Here is a 20,065-nt window from a genome sequence, read left to right on the forward strand (position 1 = left end):
TGGTGTTCTAAGTTTCCTGCTTTTATTTGGAATGGAGTAAAACTTCCTCCTGAGCCTCCAGGCAAACCTGTAGCTAAGTTGTAGCCCACTGGGGACAGACTGCATGATAACACTAGCTATTGTCTTCAGAAATGTATGTGCTTAGATTTGTAAGGTTCCCCCCATCCCCAACCATCTTGAGAAACTGTCAGAAGTCCCTTGCCGAATTAATAAATCTCATTAAATAGTCAGAATACTGAATAGGTCCCTTGATTTGAAGTGGTGCCCCACATTAAATTGCTCATCAAGTGCTGTGACGTTGTTAACCATCTTGTTCATCATCTTTACCAATTTCATTACCTTTTCTGTGTGTCTCTGTTCATTAGGCTTACAGACTCTCTCGAGGCAGAGTGTGGGCCATGATTATAATTCTTTGTCTTATTGCTGCAATTCTCTCAGCCTTTTTGGACAATGTTACTACTATGCTCCTCTTTACTCCAGTAACCATAAGGTACTGTTCACTTCGTTACAGAATGTTTTATCTTATATTATTTATTGTGTTACATTTGTATTCTGCTCTCCCCTCTGGGCAGGAAGGTCAAAGTTGATCTCACAAACAAACCAACAAACATAAATGTATAACAGATGCAAAATAGGAAATAATAATAAGAATACAAGTGGGACCTGCAATAAAATATAAATGGAATCGGCATTATTGAGTGCTGCTGTTCAGTGGTCCAGTCTGCCAGCCGTGCCCTCCTCCACAATACTCCATTCTGTTCATCCTCCCACCCAGTTTTCCATTCCCTCTCCAACAGTCAGTCAGCATTCTGTGGCCACTGAGCATGCTCACTCCTTCTTAGGCTGGTTTTGTGCCTCTGTATTTTCTACTTCGGTAAACCTTGGAGTTCCCCCAAACCTACAGATGCCTCCCTCTTGTGTGTGGATGGTGCTGTTACCACTACATAAAGATCTACATTCACCAATGGACTTCAGAAATAGAGGGAATGATAACAGCCTCAGGGCCAAAGGAGATGAGATGATGGAAATGCCAGCTGTGAGGGCCCCCAGAATCAGGAGCATAGCCCTGGGGGATGAAGCAGTAGTACTTCATAGAATCATAGAATAGTAGGGTTGGAAGGGGCCTACAAGGCCATCGAGTCCAACCCCCTGCTCAATGCAGGAATCCAAGTCAGAGCATCCCTGACAAATGACTGTCCAGCCTCGTCTTGAAGGCCTCCAGTGTGGGAGAGCCCACCACCTCCCCAGGTAATTGGTTCCATTGTCGTATTGCTCTTACAGTCAGGAAGTTTTTCCTGATGTTCAGCCGGAATCTGGCTTCCTGTAACTTGAGCCCATTATTCTGTGTCCTGCACTCTGGGATGATCAAGAAGAGATCCTGGCCTTCTTCTCTGTGACAACCTTTCAAGTACTTGAAGAGTGCTATCATATCTCGCCTCAGTCTTCTCTTCTCAAGGCTAAACATGCCCGGTTCTTTCAGTCTCTCTTCATAGGGCTTTGTTTCCAGTCCCCTGATCATCTTTGTTGCCCTCCTCTGAACCCTCTCCAGTTTGTCTGCATCGTTCTTAAAGTGTGGTGCCCAGAACTGGACACAGTACTCCAGATGAGGCCTAACCAGTGCTGAGTAGAGGGGAACTAGTACTTCCCGGGATTTGGAAGCTATGTTTCTATTAATGCAGCCCAAAAGAGCATTGGCCTTTTTTGCAGCCACATCACATTGTTGGCTCATATTCAGCTTGTGATCGACAACAATTCCAAGATCCTTCTTGCTTGTAGTGTTGTTGAGCCTTTTCCCCAGCACTGTTTTCTGGATGAAAATCATCTTTCTCCAGAGCTGTCATTTGCCCTGTTAGCTGCCTGGAGGGGCCATTTTCATCAGAAAAACAGTGCTGGAGAAAATGGTTACATGCACCTGCCGCTTTAAAAGAGGCGGTAATTAGACCACTCCTGAAAAAGCCTAACCTGGACCCAGAGGATGTTAACAATTATAGGCCAGTGGCCAACATCCCCTTCCTGGGCAAGGTGCTTGAGCGGGTGGTTGTAGGACAGCTCCAGGCACTGTTGAATGAAACGGATTATCTAGATCCATTTCAATCGGGCTTCAGGCCTGTTTTTGGAATGGAAACTGCCTTGGTTGCCCTGTGGGATGACCTCTGCCGGGAGAGGGACAGGGGGAGTGCGACCCTGTTGATTCTCCTGGACCTCTCAGCGGCTTTCGATACCATCGACCACGGTATCCTTCTGGATAGGTTGTCTGGGTTAGGAAATGGAGGCACTGCATTACAGTGGTTCCGCTCCTACTTGGATGGCCGATTCCAGAAGGTGGTGCTGGGGGATTATTGCTCTGTGCCATGGCAATTGTGCCATGGGGTTCCACAGGGCTCTATTTTATCCCCCATGCTGTTTAACATGTACATGAAACTGCTGAGGGAGGTTATCCAGAGGTGTGGGCTGAGGTGCCATCAATATGCAGATGACACCCAGCTCTACCTCTCTTTTTCATCAAAACCAGGTGAGGCAGTGGCTGTTCTGAATCAGTGCCTGGGCATGGTAATGGACTGGATGAGGGCCAATAAACTGAAACTCAATCCAGACAAGACGGAGGTACTGTTAGTGGGTGGTTCATCTGCCCGGCTAGGTGATATTCAACCTGTTCTGGAGGGGGTTGCACTCCCCCTAAAGGATCAGGTTCGTAGTTTGGGGGTGCTCTTGGATCCAGAACTGTCACTTGAGGCACAGGTGAACTCAGTGGCACGGAGCACTTTTTATCAGCTTAGGCTGGTATACCAACTACGCCCTTATCTGGACAGAGATAGCCTAGCTACAGTTATCCATGCTCTGATAACTTCTCATCTGGATTACTGCAATGAGTTATATGTGGGGCTGCCTTTGAAAACGGTCCGGAAACTTCAGCTGGTCCAAAATAGGGCAGCAAAGTTGTTAACAGGGACTGGCCTGCGAGCTCATATTACGCCAGTACTTTTCCAGCTGCACTGGCTGCCAGTCCATTTCCGGGCCCGATTCAAAGTGCTGGTATTAACATTTAAAGCCCTTAATGGCTTGGGGCCAGGTTACCTGAAGGATCGCCTCCTCCCATATGTGCCTGCCCGGACCTTAAGATCATCATCAGCGGCCCTTCTCCGTGAGCCCCTGCCAAAGGAAGTGAGGCGGGTGGCTACTAGGAGGAGGGCTTTTTCTGCTGTGGCACCCCGGCTCTGGAATGAGCTCCCTAGTGAGGTTCGCCTGGTGCCTACATTGTATTCCTTTCGGCGCCAGGTGAAGACCTTTTTATTTTCCCAGGCATTTTAGCTTTCTAAACTTTTATCTTTGCTGTTTTAAATCTGTATTTTAAACTCCTGCACTGCTGCTAGATTTTATTGTGGTTGTATTGTTATATTGTGGTTTTAATGTTCTATATATTTTAAATTGTTTTATTGTGTGTTTGGTTTTAATTTTTGTGAACCGCCCAGAGAGCTTCGGCTATTGGGCGGTATAGAAATGAAATAAAACAAACAAATAAATAATAAAACAATGCACCTGCCTTGCTTCAGAAACACTGAGGTTGCTATTCGCTAAAATTTAAAGAGAGGGGAGAACCAATCAAGGATCTCCAATATAAAGGATCTCCAATATTTCCTCTGGTTTGGCCCTCGGTGACAATCAAACATTCAATCCAATTAATCAGCCATCAGTTAAATTGGAAAAGCTCTTCTAAATATAAATATGAATGCTTAGTGTGCTACGATCCTTTGAGCAAAGAATTTTCAGTGCAAAGCAATGATATAATGGCTAAATAGAGGATAGAGGTATATGAAAACATTGTTTTAATAACTTGTTTCCTTATGCATTTTGCTTTGGGTTTAAAGTATGTTCGCCCAGAAGTGGATCAATGACTATCAGTCCTACTTAATTATATTGTCAGCAGAGAGCTTCAGTGTCACACAGTAATTTTTAGTTTATTTGGCTCAATCAGAACTGGATTTTGCACATTTGCTCCCTAAACCATATTTTGTGGTTCCATACTTTAAAGGCTGTAGATATTTGGATAGCAATTACAGTAGGAACTCACGAAAGGTCCTGCTAAAGCAGTCTGCTTGAATAGCAATCAATCACCATTTCCTACAACAACATGAGATGGTGCTACTTCTGGCTGTAATGGGGACACTTACCTGTTCATGTCTGATTTGAGTCTGATGAAATAGTTACTGGTGCACATATTTTGATATGCAACTCCACAGAAAGCAAATTGCAGCAACTTTTAAAGTGTGAACACTAACAGTGAAGATGAATGACCTCCAAATCAATTGATTATATGTTCAGCAGCTTCCTAATCTGAAACATTATGCTTTTTCCTAATCCTAAACATTATGCCTTTTCTTCCTATGATGTCATGCTGGCATGCTTGCCTGGAGCCAGTTCGACCCACAGGCTGAGAAAGATTCCCCACCCCTGGTTTATAACAATCTTGTTTTAATCAAGAATACAGAGGCCTTGTTGCAATGGCTTCTTTTTAAAAATTGAATATGCTATAGATGGATTGTTGAGCTGTTGCTTACTTTTCTCTCTCTGTTCTCTGCCTTTTACTTTGGAGTTGCAGATCTAGTTCATGGTTCTACAAGCCAGGGCAGGCCTTTGCTGCTGCTGTATCTCCTCCTGCCCTATTAGGAGTGGGAACAGGGCCAGGTCTTTCTGAACTATTCCTGAGAATTCTCTGGAAAGACCAGGGCTGTGCCAAATCAAGATGGAGGGAGGGAAAGAGCCAGCTGGAAGACCAGCAGTGCAAGCCGTGGGAGTGCTAAACCTAGACACAGGCACAAATACTGAACCTGTCTGGAGAATAGGGTGGCCACTTATGAATTGCCAAAAAGAGGGCATGCGTCACCAACAAAGAGGACAAAAAGGACACCTATGTGCATAAAATTTGCATATGCTAATTTATATGTGTGGATGCAAAATTTAGAAATAATAATTATAATTTAAATACAAATGCAGTACACATCATCATAGTGTGAAAGACAGTGCTCCTTCTGCTGTTCAGGTGGTCCTGATGGGCAACTTCAAGGCCCAGCTTTTCCTTCTGATGTTTCTTTATCTTTAAACTGGACTTGGACCGGACAGCCCTTCGAATAGAGGACTGTCCTCTGTAACAGAACATATATGGCTATCCTACAGGAGCTCCTTGAGCTAGAGACCTGTGAACTAGGGCTCCCTGTGACTGAGAAGCTCAGCCATGAAGGCTTTTACACATGTATTTTGTTGGCATCACCCTAGCATGTTGTCCAATACATTTTATTGTTCTGGAAGGCTGCACAGGGAAACTAGGAGCAAAAGGATCCTGATGATAATGTGCAAGCTATTAGCACCTAATGTACTTAAATTTCATGACCTGCGCATCATCATTCCTAATTAAATCAGCAGGAGTTGCCTTTTTTGTGAGTATACAGAGCATGGGAAGTCCAGATATATGCAGATACCTTCCTGATAGTCAAGTTATCAGCCTAGACAGGGTTGAAAAAATATCTTCGGTCTCTGTGCTAGAAGAGGTACAGCACCTATAAAAGAAAGAGTACCTTTAAGCATGTAAAGATTGCCATGGTCTCTTCAGTGGGAAAACATCAGTCAGACTCTACAAACCCATGGCTTCTAAGTGAGATGGCATGAGCATGACTTCAGACAAAGCTAAGCCACGGGGCCTCTCATTTAGCAAGTAAGCCATACTGCACGATGTAGGGCCTTGAATTCATGAATTTTTAAGGAGAATACATACAAGCCTATTGCCAAAAAGCAAGCAAGTAGTAAAACAAAGCCTTTAAAATGTCAGGGAGCACTTTCTTCTAGATACATTTTTTTTGTTTTGTTTTAAAACCCATCCAACTTCTCAAATATGAAGCAAACTTGACACTGAAATAACTATTTCATCCATGTGAATAAAGATCAGGGTTGTATCCAGTGCTGTCCGTCCACCAGCAGAATGAACAGTGCTGGTGGAATGGGTTCCCCATTCCCTTGTAGATCCTGCACCCACCCAAATCTGCTCTGGAGGGTTGGGGAATCCTCCAGAGCATATTTTGGGGGGTACAGAGGAAGGAGAAGTCCCATGGTACAAGCGGAAGTCTACTTGTGTGACTTTGGTTGCTTTAATTTGAACTAGGATCCATCTGAAGTTAGCAGCAGGACCTACTTTCAGTGCTATAACTCAGTCTTGAAAATGTGAAATAATAACCTCTGACCATATGCAGAGTACTTCTTCTTGTTGTTGTTCAGTCGTTCGGTCGTGTCCGACTCTTCGTGACCCCGTGGACCATAGCACGCCAGGCCTTCCTGTCCTCCGCTCTCTCCCGGAGCGTGCTCAAGTCCATATTCATTGCATCGGTGATGCTATCTAGCCATCTCATCCTTCAGTCTTTCCCAGCATCAGGGCCTTTTCCAGGGAGCTTTCTCTTTGAGCTTCAGCTTCAGGAAATTTGAGCTTCAGCTTCAGCATCGGTCCTTCCAATGAGCACTCAGGGTTGATTTCCTTTAAGGTGGACTGATCTGACCTCCTTGCAGTCCAGGGGACTCGCAAGAGTCTTCTCCCGCACCAACAGTACCTCTTACCACTGTAGTATCATAACCAGTTTCCATACATCTGGGATAAAGAAGAACAACTTCCAAGTTTGGGGGGGGACAGGGGACATTGGACTACAACTCCAATCACCCACCATGGGCCATTCTGGCTAGGGATGATGAGGGTTGTAGTCCAACATATCTGGAAGGTGCCGGGTTGGGGAGGGCTGCTCTGGAGACTTCCCTCCCCTCTGTCTGTCTGCTAGTTTGCAGTCTGAGCTGAAGAGAGAGTCCAAACAACTTGATATGCTTATGTTGAATGGTATATCCACCTCTTTCACCTCTTTGAAGAGGCAAAGCTCCATCTTTCAGGCCTTAATGGTAGAGTTGCCCTTGGTGAAATGTATATTGTTAAAACATCATTTTTTTCAGATATGCTGCAAAATGTTGAAGTTGATTTACTTGATAACAATTTAGAGGTGCAGATATTTTTCATACGCAGATGTCACTGGGACATGACTTTTTAATTTTCCTATCTGCTGGTTAAATATACAGTTTTTATTTTTTTAAAAAAATCTGGGGTTTTAAATGAGCTGTATTTCCCCTCCCCTCTTACACTGTTGTGTTAGTCATTCACTTTATTTTGTTGCTGTCTTCCTCAGGCTTCCTCAGTCCAATTTTAAAATGGTGTTGTAAGCTGCTATTACCATGGTGATGGGGCTTAATAGAAAATTCTCCTGATTCCTTGACAATAAGGCTTTAGCCTTTTACCAGCAATGCATGAAATATGATCTTATTTTCTTGTCACATTTTGTGGTGAACTCAGTTTTTTTAAAAGAAAGTCCGTGGCTTTTATTTTAAACTGTTATTGTTAAAATAGCCCACTTCTACTTATGTTTTTGTGGCAATGTTATTCAAAATTGCTTTTGCATATGAAAAATGGTAAATCTCGCCTAAGCATGTATCTGTAACAGAGTCCTAGAGCATCACTTAACAGACACAATTTACTAATCCCCTCATTAGAATTGATTTTGTAGACCCCAGTAGGGCATATCCTTTTGCAAAATACATGTTTTGAACTCCATCAAGAAAAGTCAGTGATTTCTTTAAAACCAAATGATAATACAGTTGTATGACTAAGATTTCTTATCTCTTTGTGGAGATGTTCTACAGTGCATTTGTTTTTTATATCTTAATTAGCAGCATTTATATACTGCTTCTCATTTGAATAAATCCTGAAGCAGTTTTCAGTTTCATCGCAAACTGTTCCTCAAAAAATTCAACAAAGCAGGGGTGGGCTACCTGTGGCCCTCCAGATGTTGTTGGGCTCTAACTCCTGTCAGCACCAGCTGGAGTAAAAAATATCTGGACAGCTACAAGTTGCCCACCCTTGCAATAAAGAGTTATAGAGTAATAATAATGGAATAGAGTCATATAACAACAACCACAATAATACATTAATAATAATACCAATAGCCAGCCTTTATGCACATTTTCAGTGTTCAAAGTGCTTCATGTCGATTGAAAGATAGGTTAGTAGCAATATCTATATAATTATCCATATATTGCAGATGGATGTGGAGAGAGAGAAAGAGAGAGTGAGGGAATGGTTTGTCTAAGGTCATCTAGTGATTTCATTCCTGAGGTTGATGTTTGAAACAGAGACTTATATGGAGGAACCATAGCTCTGTTGTAGAGCACATCCTTGGCATGCAGATGGTCCAGGTTAAGGATGTATGTGAATTCTGTTTTGGGGTTGAAATCTTGTAGTATTTTTACAGTTAGGTCCTGGTGGATTTTGTTCAATTTCCCCTGCTGATGTCGTCTTGATCTGTAGGGCTGGATGTGCGCGATCTCAGATCTTGGAAGCTAAGCAGGGTCAGCCCTGGTTAATACTTGACTTCAAATCTTTGAATTTTCAAATCTATGAATTTTCGAATCTTCAAAGATCATGCCTGAACTAGAAAAAAATAAAATCATGGAGAAGCCACGATTCTTCAAAGATAACGCCTTAATTAAAAAACACACAGCCGAAGTGGGGGATAGAAGGGGGAAAAACTTAGTCTCATTTGAAGGGATAGAACACCCCCCTGCTCAATGCAGGAAGCCTGATTCCCAGGCCCATCCAACTACTGACCGGGGCCGACCCTGCTTAGCTTCCAAGATCAGGCAAGTGTGCACACATCCAGCCCTTTGCTTGTTGCTGAGGAAACATTGAGTGCTGAGGAAGCTATGTGATCAGGAGCCGGAAGATGACATGGGGCTGTCAAGAGCTGTGATTGGAAAGGAGGGAAATACAAACACTTAACCCCCGTAAGTGTAGATCGGCCCATATTAAGTACTTGTCAAAGAACTTGTCAATTCCTCCCCCCCTTGCTTGGGAAGCTACAAATTGAGGATGAAATTGACAAGATCCCCCCAATCCAATTTGTACAAATTACCATTTGCACAAATGGTGTGACCCAAAAAAATAATGCGCAAAACATTTCTGGAATCAGGGGGAAAAAATCTGCTGTAGTCCATTGTCACTTACTGGAATGGAAACACTGCAGAATCCCTTCAGGCTTAAACAGAACAGAATTCCCAAAATTTCACAGGTGCATTTGCGGGCATCACCAACGAACAAAATGATAAGGCGATTGGAAAGACCTCTAGGGGAGACCTGGAGAGCCACTGCCAGTCAGGGCATAGGTTTGTTGGACAAATGTTCTAGACCTCTGGCTTTTATCAGGGGAAAGCTAGGGTGTTTGCAGACTAGGAGGCTGTAGAAGTAAAGTTGGTCAAGTGTGTGTGTGTGTGTGTGTGTAGGGGGAAACAAGGGCAGGGAGAGGCAAGGAGACCAGGTGAGATTCAGAGGCAGCTCAAGACTCAGGAAGGATTGAAGGAAAGGAAGGGAAGGAACAAGAAAGCCTGTTCTCAAGTATAAGCAGATCTGTGCCTTTTAAAATTTCCACAAAATTCCCACTCAGACTAAATTTAAGGCTACTTGTAAGTTGTATGTTAGCCCTGAAAAATCAGGTCTATTCACTAAGGTTGCAATCTAATATGGAAATAAATGGGACTTCTGTGGATGTGTCGTGTGCAAAAGAGAGAGAGACAGAGACACAGAGAGAGACAGACTATTTACTTTGATGAATCATAAATACTAATATGCCTTCTCTTTGTTGTATTGTTTGAGCTTTAACCTCCCTCCCCCCAAGCCAGTGTTTTTAGAAATCAACTGGTAAACCTAGTGTGGTGTAGGGGTTAGAATGTTGAACTCGAACTTGCAAGATCCAGGTTCTAGTTCCCAACTGGCCATGAAACTTACTGGGTGACTTTGGGCCAGTCACTGATTCTCAACCTAACCTACCTCACAGGGTTGTTGAACAGATAAAATGGAGAGCGGGAGGACCATGTAAGCCAGCTTGGGTTCCTTGCAAGAGGAAAAAAAGGAAGATATAAATGTAATAATGAATGAATTAATGAATGAATGAATAAAGCATCTAATTTTGTTTCTATTTTGTGTAACTAACTGCAGGTTATGTGAGGTGCTTAATCTTGATCCCAGGCATGTTCTGATTGCTGAAGTAATCTTCACAAACATTGGAGGGGCTTCTACAGCTATTGGTGATCCACCAAATGTGATTATTGTTTCAAAGCAGGAGCTCAAGAAGATGGTATGTAAACTGTTGTGTTAATAAAAATAAATACAGACGTTGCTGTATTCACTAATGCTGATCTATTCTTTCAGCTGTGCTGAAAAATGAAAGACAACACACTTGTTCAGGCACTATTGCATATAACCAGTTGTTACTTTCTTCAGGTTGATTCTATAAGGTATAATGGAAACTTGAAAACAGCAGGAAAAGGTGCAGAAAAGGGCAACTGAATTTATTTATTTATTTATTTCATTTCTATACCGCCCAATAGCCGAAGCTCTCTGGGCGGTTCACAAAAACTAAAACCAAACAACACACAATAAAACAATTTAAAATATATAGAACATTAAAACCACAATATAACAATACAACCACAATAAAACCTAGCAGCAGTACAGGAGTTTAAAATACAGATTTAAAACAGCAAAGATAAAAATTTAGAAAGCTAAAATGCCTGGGAAAATAAAAAGGTCTTCACCTGGCGCCGAAAGGAGTACAATGTAGGCGCCAGGCGAACCTCACTAGGGAGCTCATTCCAGAGCCGGGGTGCCACAGCAGAAAAAGCCCTCCTCCTAGTAGCCACCCGCCTCACTTCCTTTGGCAGGGGCTCACGGAGAAGGGCCGCTGATGATGATCTTAAGGTCCGGGCAGGCACATATGGGAGGAGGCGATCCTTCAGGTAACCTGGCCCCAAGCCGTTAAGGGCTTTGAATGTTAACACCAGCACTTTGAATCGGGCCCGGAAATGGACTGGCAGCCAGTGCAGCTGGAAAAGTACTGGCGTAATATGAGCTCGCAGGCCAGTCCCTGTTAACAATCTTGCTGCCCTATTTTGGACCAGCTGAAGTTTCCGGACCGTTTTCAAAGGCAGCCCCACATGTAACGCATTGCAGTAATCCAGACGAGAAGTTATCAGAGCATGGATAACTGTAGCTAGGCTATCTCTGTCCAGATAAGGGCGTAGTTGGTATACCAGCCTAAGCTGATAAAAAGTGCTCCGTGCCACTGAGTTCACCTGTGCCTCAAGTGACAGTTCTGGATCCAAGAGCACCCCCAAACTACGAACCTGATCCTTAAGGGGGAGTGCAACCCCCTCCAGAACAGGTTGAATATCATCTAGCCGGGCAGACGAACCACCCACTAACAGTACCTCCGTCTTGTCTGGATTGAGTTTCAGTTTATTAGCACTCATCCAGTCCATTACCGTGCCCAGGCACTGGTTCAGAACAGCCACTGCCTCACCTGGTTTTGATGAAAAAGAGAGGTAGAGCTCGGTGTCATCCGCATATTGATGGCACCTCAGCCCACACCTCCGGATAACCTCCCCCAGCGGTTTCATGTAGATGTTAAACAGCATGGGGGATAGAATAGAGCCCTGTGGAACCCCATGGCACAATTGCCATGGCACAGAGCAATAATCCCCCAGCACCACCTTCTGGAATCGGCCATCCAAGTAGGAGCGGAACCACTGTAGTGCAGTGCCTCCAACTCCCAACCCAGACAACCTATCCAGAAGGATACCATGGTCGATGGTATCGAAAGCCGCTGAGAGGTCCAGGAGAATCAACAGGGTCGCACTCCCCCTGTCCCTCTCCCGGCAGAGGTCATCCCACAGGGCGACCAAGGCAGTTTCCGTTCCAAAACCAGGCCTGAAGCCCGATTGAAATGGATCTAGATAATCCGTTTCATTCAACAGTGCCTGGAGCTGTCCTACAACCACCCGCTCAAGCACCTTGCCCAGGAAGGGGATGTTGGCCACTGGCCTATAATTGTTAACATCCTCTGGGTCCAGGTTAGGCTTTTTCAGGAGTGGTCTAATTACTGCCTCTTTTAAAGCAGCAGGCACCACTCCCTCTCTCAAGGAGGAATTTACAACCTCCTGGACCCAGCCGGACAACCCCTCCTTGTTTGATTTAATAAGCCATGAAGGGCAAGGGTCAAGCACACAATTTGTCGATCGGACTTGGCCAAGCACCTTGTCCGCATCCTCAGGCCTCAGTAACTGAAACTCATCCAATAAAACTGGACCAGACGGTGCTCTGAACGCCTCTACCAATGGAACTGCATTAATGGTGGTGTCCAATTCATGACGAATCTGAGCGACTTTATCCTCAAAGTGCTGCGCAAACTCGTCACAGCGTGCTACCGAGGGTTCCACCGTCTCTCTCCCTGGCCCAGAATGTAAGAGGCCGCGAACCACTCGGAAAAGCTCCGCCGGACGACACTGAGAAGATGCAATGCTGGTGGAAAAGAACTGCCTCTTTGCCACCCTCACTGCCACAGAGTAGGCTCGATAGTGGGCTCTTACCTGTGTTCGGTCAGACTCAGCACAAGTTTTCCTCCACCTGCGTTCTAGCCGTCTCCCCTCTTGCTTCATTGCCCTCAGCTTAGGTGTATACCAAGGAGCTGGCCGGGCTCTGCTCAGAGGGAGAGGGCGCTTGGGTGCAATCGTGTCAACCGCCCGAGTCATTTCTGCATTCCACAGAGCGACCTGGGCTTCAACAGGAGCACCAGCCATACCAGCAGGAAAATCCCCCAGAGCCCTCTGGAATCTATCGGAATCCATTAATCTCCGGGGGTGGACCATTTTAATAGGTCCCCCACCCTTGCAGAGGGGAAAGGCCGCCAGGAGTCTAAACCTCAGCAGGAAGTGATCTGACCATGACAAAGGGACAGATGTTAATTCCTCTACTTTCAGATCACCATCCTCCTGCCCATTCGAGAAAACCAGATCAAGCGTGTGTCCTTTTATATGCGTTGGGCCGATGACATGTTGGGACAGCCCCATGGTTGTCATGGCGGCCATGAAGTCCTGAGCTGCCCCGGATACAGCGGCCTCGGCATGGAAGTTGAGATCCCCCAGGACCATCATCCTGGGGGTCCTCAACACCAAGTCCGAGACCACCTCCGTCAGCTCAGGCAGGGAGTCCGATGGGCAGCGGGGTGGGCGGTACACCAACAGAATCCCTAATCTGTCCCGGGTACCCAACACAAGGTACAGACACTCAAGATCTGCACTCGAATGAGCAGGAAGCCTGGAGAGGGAGATTGAATTCCTATAGACCACGGCAACCCCCCCTCCCCGACCCTCAAGTCGGTGTTGGTGCTGCACTGAGTACTCAGCAGGGCACAGCTGGGAGAGAGTGACCCCTCCCAGTTCCCCCACCCAGGTCTCAGTAATACATGCCAGGTCAGCCCCCTCATCCACAATCAAATCATGGATGAGGGAGGTCTTATTTTGGGCCGACCTGGCATTCAGCAGCAGCACCACCAGACCCGAGGGCAGACTGGTAAGGCTGCCAGGAACCATCAGGTTGGGGGAAGAACCAGAAGAGGGGACAGCTGTAAGGTGTCTAGCCCCTCTTCTCCTCAGCTGGCCTGTTAATCCCCCAACGCCATACCTCCCCCTGCCCGTGACCACAGTTATGGTGGCACCTCCCCCACCCCCTGAGTTGTCCAATAGTCCTCCCAGGCACATATTAAAATATTAAGATATAAAATATACAACAGTTTAAAAGAATATAAAAGAGATAAAAGAGAACAGCAGCGAAGAAGGAGCAGATAGTCCACGTTTGCCCCTTCCCCTGGTCTTTAAAGCTGCTGCCCTCCGCTGCTGCTGCTATTTGCTGCTGGTGTTATGGCTGCTGGTGTCTCTGGAGAGGGAGGTGGGTAGATCTTGCGACTCCAAGTGCGACGCTAAGTGCGTACTTAGCGTCGCACTTGGCGCAACGCCGAGGTGCACGCCGAGGCGCTGCCTCTGGCAGCCCCGCCTTAATTACCTGTGGGCGGGGGCAGAAGCAGGCTCAGGCTCAGGATCACCCGGTGCAGCTTGAAATGATCAAGGGGCTGGAGTAACTCCTCTACAAGGAAAGGTTACAACTGTTACAAGGGTTACAATGGCTAGAACTGTTTAGCTTGGAAAAAAGGTGAGCGGGGAGGACAAGATAGAGGTGTACAAAATTATGTATGGTGTGGTGAAAGTGGATAGGGAGGTGGGGGATTCAGGACAGATAAAAAGAAGTACTTCTTTAAACAATGTATAGTAAACTATGAAACTCGCTACCACAAGGTGTAGTGATGGCCACCAATTTGGTTGGCTTTCAAAGAGGATTAAACAAATTTATAGAATATAAGGCTATCACTGGCTACTAGTTATGTTGGCCATATGCTATCTTCAGTATCAGAGGCACTATGCCTATGTATACCAGTTGCTGAGGAACATGAGCAGGTGGTGTTATTATACTCATGTCCTACTTACTGATTTCCCAAAGGCAATCAAAAACAAAGGGGGAAGGGGAAAAAACAAGCTAACTTTATCCAATATAAGCCCCTGTAGTTATTACTGAGGCTTAGAACAGACATATTTAGCTTGAAAACAAGCTAATTGTGTCCATTCTAAGCCACTGTAGTGGTTTGCCACTGAATTTCACAGGCTTATAGTTACATTTTCTACTTTTATTTTAAAAAGAACAAAACTATGGGTGGCAGGGGCCACATGCGACCCATGGGCCATGTATCACCCACTCCTACTATAAAGGGTGCAATCCTGTACACATTTACCTGGGAAATGTACTTGCTTTTGAGTTGACATGATGCATAGCATTCTGCTGTAGGTGATGGAAATTATGGGATTTGGAGTTGGATGGCTTTGTGTGTTTGTTTGTGATTCTGCCATCTAGTTAAGTAGGCTTTTGAGTTTAATTCACAGTTTGGCTTCTTTTGTAATTTTCCTTAATCCTTGCATGCACTATTGACGTGGGTTGTTGTTTATTCGGTCAGTCACTTCCGACTCTTTGTGACTTCATGGACCAGCCCGCGCCAGAGCTTCCTGTCGGCCATCGCCACCCCCAGCTCCCCCAAGGTCGAGTCCGTCACCTCCAGAATATCATCCATCCATCTTGCCCTTGGTCGGCCCCTCTTCCTTTTGCCTTCCACTTTCCCTAGCATCAGCATCTTCTCCAGGGTATCCTGTCTTCTCATGATGTGGCCAAAGTACTTCAGTTTTGCCTTTAAGATCCTTCCCTCAAGTGAGCAGTCTGGCTTTATTTCCTGGAGGATGGACTGGTTTGATCTTCTTGCAGTCCAAGGCACTCTCAGAATTTTCCTCCAGCACCACAGTTCGAAAGCATCTATCTTCCTTCGCTCAGCCTTCCTTATGGCCCAGCTCTCTCAGCCGTAGGTTACTATGGGGAATATCATTGCTTTAACTATGCGGACCTTTGTTGTCAGTGTGATGTCTGTGCTCTTAAGTATTTTATCAAGATTTGTCATTGCTGTTCTCCCAAGAAGTAAACGTCTTCTGATTTCCTGGCTGCAGTCAGCGTCTGCAGTAATCTTTGTGCCGAGAAAGACAAAGTCTGTCACTGTCTCCATGTTTTCTCCCTCTATTTGCCAGTTATCAATCAAGCTGGTTGCCATAATCTTGGTTTTTTTGAGGTTTAACTGCAACCCAGCTTTTGCACTTTCTTCTTTCACCTTCGTCAGCAGGTTCCTCAGCTCCTTCTCACTTTCAGCCATCAAAGTGGTATCATCTGCATATCTGAGATTGTTAATGTTTCTTCCAGTGATTTTAACTCCAGCCTTGGCTTCATCAAGCCCAGCACGTCGCATGATGTGTTCTGCATACAGGTTGAATAGGTAGGGTGAGAGTATACAACCCTGCCGTACTCCTTTCCCAATCTTAAACCAGTCCGTTGTTCCGTGGTCTGTTCTTACCGTTGCTACTCGGTCATTATACAGATTCCTCAGGAGGCAGACAAGATGACTTGCTATCCCCATACCACCAAGAACTTGCCACAATTTGTGATGATCCACACAGTCAAAGGCTTTAGAATAGTCAATAAAACAGAAATAGATGTTTTTCTGAAACTCCCTGGCTTTCTCCATTATCCAGCGGATATTGGCAATTTGGTCTGTAGTTCCTCTGCCTTTTCTAAACCCAGCTTGTACACCTGGCAATTCTCATTCCATGAATTGCTGGAGTCTACCTTGCAAGATCTTGAGCATTACCTTACTCGCATGTGAAATAAGTGCCACTGTTCGATAGTTTGAACATTCTTTGGTGCTTTCCTTTTTTGGTATGGGGATATAAGTTGATTTTTTCCAATCTGGTGGCCATTCTTGTGTTTTCCAAATTTGCTGGCATATGGCATGCATCATCTGGACAGCATCATCTTGCAAGATTTTAAACAGTTCAGCTGGGATACCGTCATCTCCTGCTGCCTTGTTATTAGCAATGCTTCTTAAGGCCCATTCAACCTCGCTCTTCAGGATGTCTGGCTCTAGCTCACTGACCACACCATCAAATCTATCCCCAGTATTATTATCCTTCCTATACAGATCTTCCGTATATTCTTGCCACCTTTTCCTGATCTCTTCTGCTTCTGTTAGGTCCTTGCTATCTTTGTTTTTGATCATACCCATTTTTGCCTGGAAGTTACCTCCGATGTTTCTAATTTTCTGGAAGAGGTCTCTTGTCCTTCCTGTTCTATTATCTTCTTCTGCTTCCGTGCATTTCTTGTTTAAAAATAATTCCTTATCTCTTCTGGCTAACCTCTGGAATTTTGCATTTAATTGGGCATATCTCCCCCTATCACTGTTGCCTTTTGCTTTCCTTCTTTCTTGGGCTGCTTCCAGTGTCTCAGCAGACAGCCATCTTGCCTTCTTGGTTTTCTTTTTCTTTGGGATGTTTTTTGTTGCTGCCTCCTGAACAATGTTGTGAACTTCTGTCCATAGTTCTTCCAGGACCCTATCTACTAAATCTAGTCCCTTAAATCTATTCTTCACCTCCACTGCATATTCATTAGGAATATTACTGAGCTCATATCTAACTGATCTGTGGGTCTTCCCTATTCTCTTTAGTCTGATCCTAAATTGTGCAATAAGAAGTTCGTGATCTGAACTACAATCGGCTCCAGGTCTTGTTTTTACCAACTGCATAGATGTCCGCCACCTTTGGCTACAAAGGATGTAGTCAATCTGATTTCGGTGTCGACCATCTGGTGAAGTCCATGTATAAAGTCATCTCTTAGGTTGTTGGAAGAGAGTGTTTGTTATGCACAGTGAGTTGTCCTGGCAAAATTCTATCAGCCTATGTCCTGCTTCATTTTGTTCTCCCAGACCATGCTTGCCTGTAATTCCAGGTGTCATTTGACTACCCACCTTAGCGTTCCAGTCTCCTGTAATGAAATGACACCCAAAATGTCTATATTTAATCTTGACATCTCCCCAATAACCACATCCAATTTGCCCTGGCTCATAGATCTTACGTTCTAGGTTTCTATGGTGTGTTGATCTTTAGAACATCGGATTCATCATTCACCACCAGCACCATCTGCTAGCCGTCCTTTCGGCTTTGAGCTAGCTGCGTCATCACATCTGGGGCTAGTTGAACTTATCCTCTGTTCCTCCCCAGTAGCATTTTGACCATCTTCCGACCTGGGGGTCCCATCTTCCGATGCTATACCGACATATCTCTGGTTGTACTGATCCATTTAGTTTTCATGGCAAGAATACTAGGGTGGGTTGTCGTTTCCTTCCCCAGGGATCGTATTTAGTCTGACCTCTCTGCCATGACCTTCCCGTCTTGGGTGTCCCTTCACAGTTTAGCTCATGACGTCATTGAGGTGCTCAAGCTCCAGCACCACGACCCTTAAACACTTTGCACTGAGTCCATACATACCAACTGTGTGTTTTATATATCATCAGCATTATAACTGCTGGTTTTTTGTATTCTCAGAGAAATGCGTTTTTACTATATTGCCATATCCTGAACACAGTCCTTGCTGATGGGAAGATCTGTTGCTATTCTAGCATTTCCCCTTTTCTTTCCCATAGTTGAGCCTTGTTAACAGGGAATGTTAACACTTTTGTCATTTGCTTGCGGTTATTCCCTTCTTTTAACATTTAAAACATAGGTTGTGACTCCCCCAAGAATCGTAATTGACTGTCATTTATACTTTTTGAAAAAGTTCTGCCATGGTCATGGATATTTTCGCTTGCCACTGTGACTTGTAGCAGTGTTCATCCCAGCTCACAATGACATTATGTGGACAACAGGATATATAGCTAGTGCTAAGTAGTATGCATGCTGTATTAAATGATCTCATGAATGAAACATAAACTGCTGTTTGGAATCAATTATATTTGTGTATGTTTGTATACATGTACTTCTCATAGGAATCCTGATTGTCTGAAAGAAGTAGATACTTCTCAAAACAATGTTTAGGAGTTTTTGTTTTTGTTTAAATGCAATCAGACAGATGAAATATAGTCTTTGAACCTCTATGCCTCTATGTTATCAGTCAAAATCTGAAAGCATCCTTCAGTTTAAAATTAAAACTAAAAATGCAAAAGTTGTATGTTGGATATTAGGCCTCAATTTCCTGTATCCCGTTCTTGTTTTATAGGTTCCACCTCATGCTAGGTTGAAAACTATATTTTTCAAAGACTGCCTGAATACATTTAGACATGCAACAACTTATTTATTAAAACCTGGTGATAAGGATGGACTTTGAAGAAATATACACGTTAATGAAAATGGAGGATGTTTTTCAGCACTGAGTAATAGCCTTTCTTCCCCAGATCACAAAACACTGAAAATTGTAGGCACCCATTTGCATAAGAAAAGAGTTATTTCTCTTGTCCCATTCTTTGTTTGTTCATAGCTTAGATTGGGAATAGTCATTAAAAATAAGACTTCCAGCCTGATCTTCAAAGGTCAAAAAAATGTTTTAAGATTCAGGAGGTAAGGACTCCTATGCCACAGTTGTACTGGCATTCCAAGCCAATCTAGGATGACATGCTGTGACATTTTATTTATTTACAGTGCAATGCTATGCATGTCTACTCAAAATTGAGTCCAACTGAGTTTAATGGGGCTTACTCTCAGGCAAGTTGGTGTAAGATTGATGCCTGTTTTTATTTCTTTAAGGCATTTACATACCACTCTTAATGATATTGATCACATTGGGTGTTTTAAAATGCAAATTAAAACAAAACAACAATAAGATATACAATAAAATTACAAAATAAATAAATAAACAAATACCACAATTAAATATCAATTAAAAAGATGGAGCGAAAACTTCATTGCTAACATTTAAAATACAGATTACAATACAAACTGTTAAATTGCCAGAGAGAATTTGACACCAGCTTCACACAAAACTTGGAGAAATGAGATACTAACGTATAATCACATTTTAGTTTGTGTATTGGTTTTGGAATTGCAAATTAGGTAAGTTTGCATTAAAATGCGAACCAAACACATTTCTTCCCTATCCCTACTTGGAATACCATTCACCAGCTTGCGAATGGATGAAGAATTAAATCCTTCTTGTGATAGGATTTTTTCACATCAACAACAGGAAAGCATTTTCAGGGTGAGACTGTAGCTTGGGAAATGGTCCTTGATGTCAAAGTCAATACATGTTGGGCTGTGGGCCTCCTTCACACCTCTTTCATTTTTTTTCTAGCCCAATCTACATCTTTGGAGAAACTGAATTTGAAGTCTTAGTGAAATTTAAAAGGGCAGGATGGGTAGCATCCAACTCTGGCCCAGTGCTAACACTGATGATGTTGTGCTAGTACAAACCAACTCTTGAGCAATGTAACTAGCGTTTGCTAGGATAATGGGAAAAAGCACTGATTTGCTGCTGAAATTCCCACTCTTTTTGCCTTTGGCCATGCCCATCACTGGATTCTGGCCCCTGAGAGCTCACCGAAAGCGAATTCAGTCCTCAGGCTGAAAGGGCTTCCACACCCCTGCTATAAAAAAATTCACCCAGACTATTCAGGCAAACAGTGATAAATATAAGATTATTGAGTTTAGTGTTTCTAATTCAGTTTGGCTTAGAACTCTTTGCACATATGACTAC

The 20,065-nt window shown here is 44.0% G+C and overlaps 1 protein-coding gene across 2 annotated transcripts in view; it reads left to right on the forward strand.

The window, feature by feature from the left end:
- OCA2 (OCA2 melanosomal transmembrane protein) overlaps positions 1-20,065 on the forward strand; it is a 287,533-nt gene that overhangs the window by 121,649 nt on the left and 145,819 nt on the right. For both annotated transcript variants that reach the window (XM_084841774.1, XM_084841775.1), the window contains exons 12-13: positions 366-490; positions 10,067-10,205. In XM_084841774.1, the coding sequence (XP_084697900.1) occupies positions 366-490; positions 10,067-10,205 (264 nt within the window). The remainder of the gene's footprint in view (positions 1-365; positions 491-10,066; positions 10,206-20,065) is intronic.

Source organism: Heloderma suspectum, chromosome 3 (assembly GCF_057233095.1).
Source record: "Heloderma suspectum isolate Gila_16-S chromosome 3, 16-S_ref, whole genome shotgun sequence".
Taxonomy (NCBI): Eukaryota; Metazoa; Chordata; class Lepidosauria; order Squamata; family Helodermatidae; genus Heloderma; species Heloderma suspectum.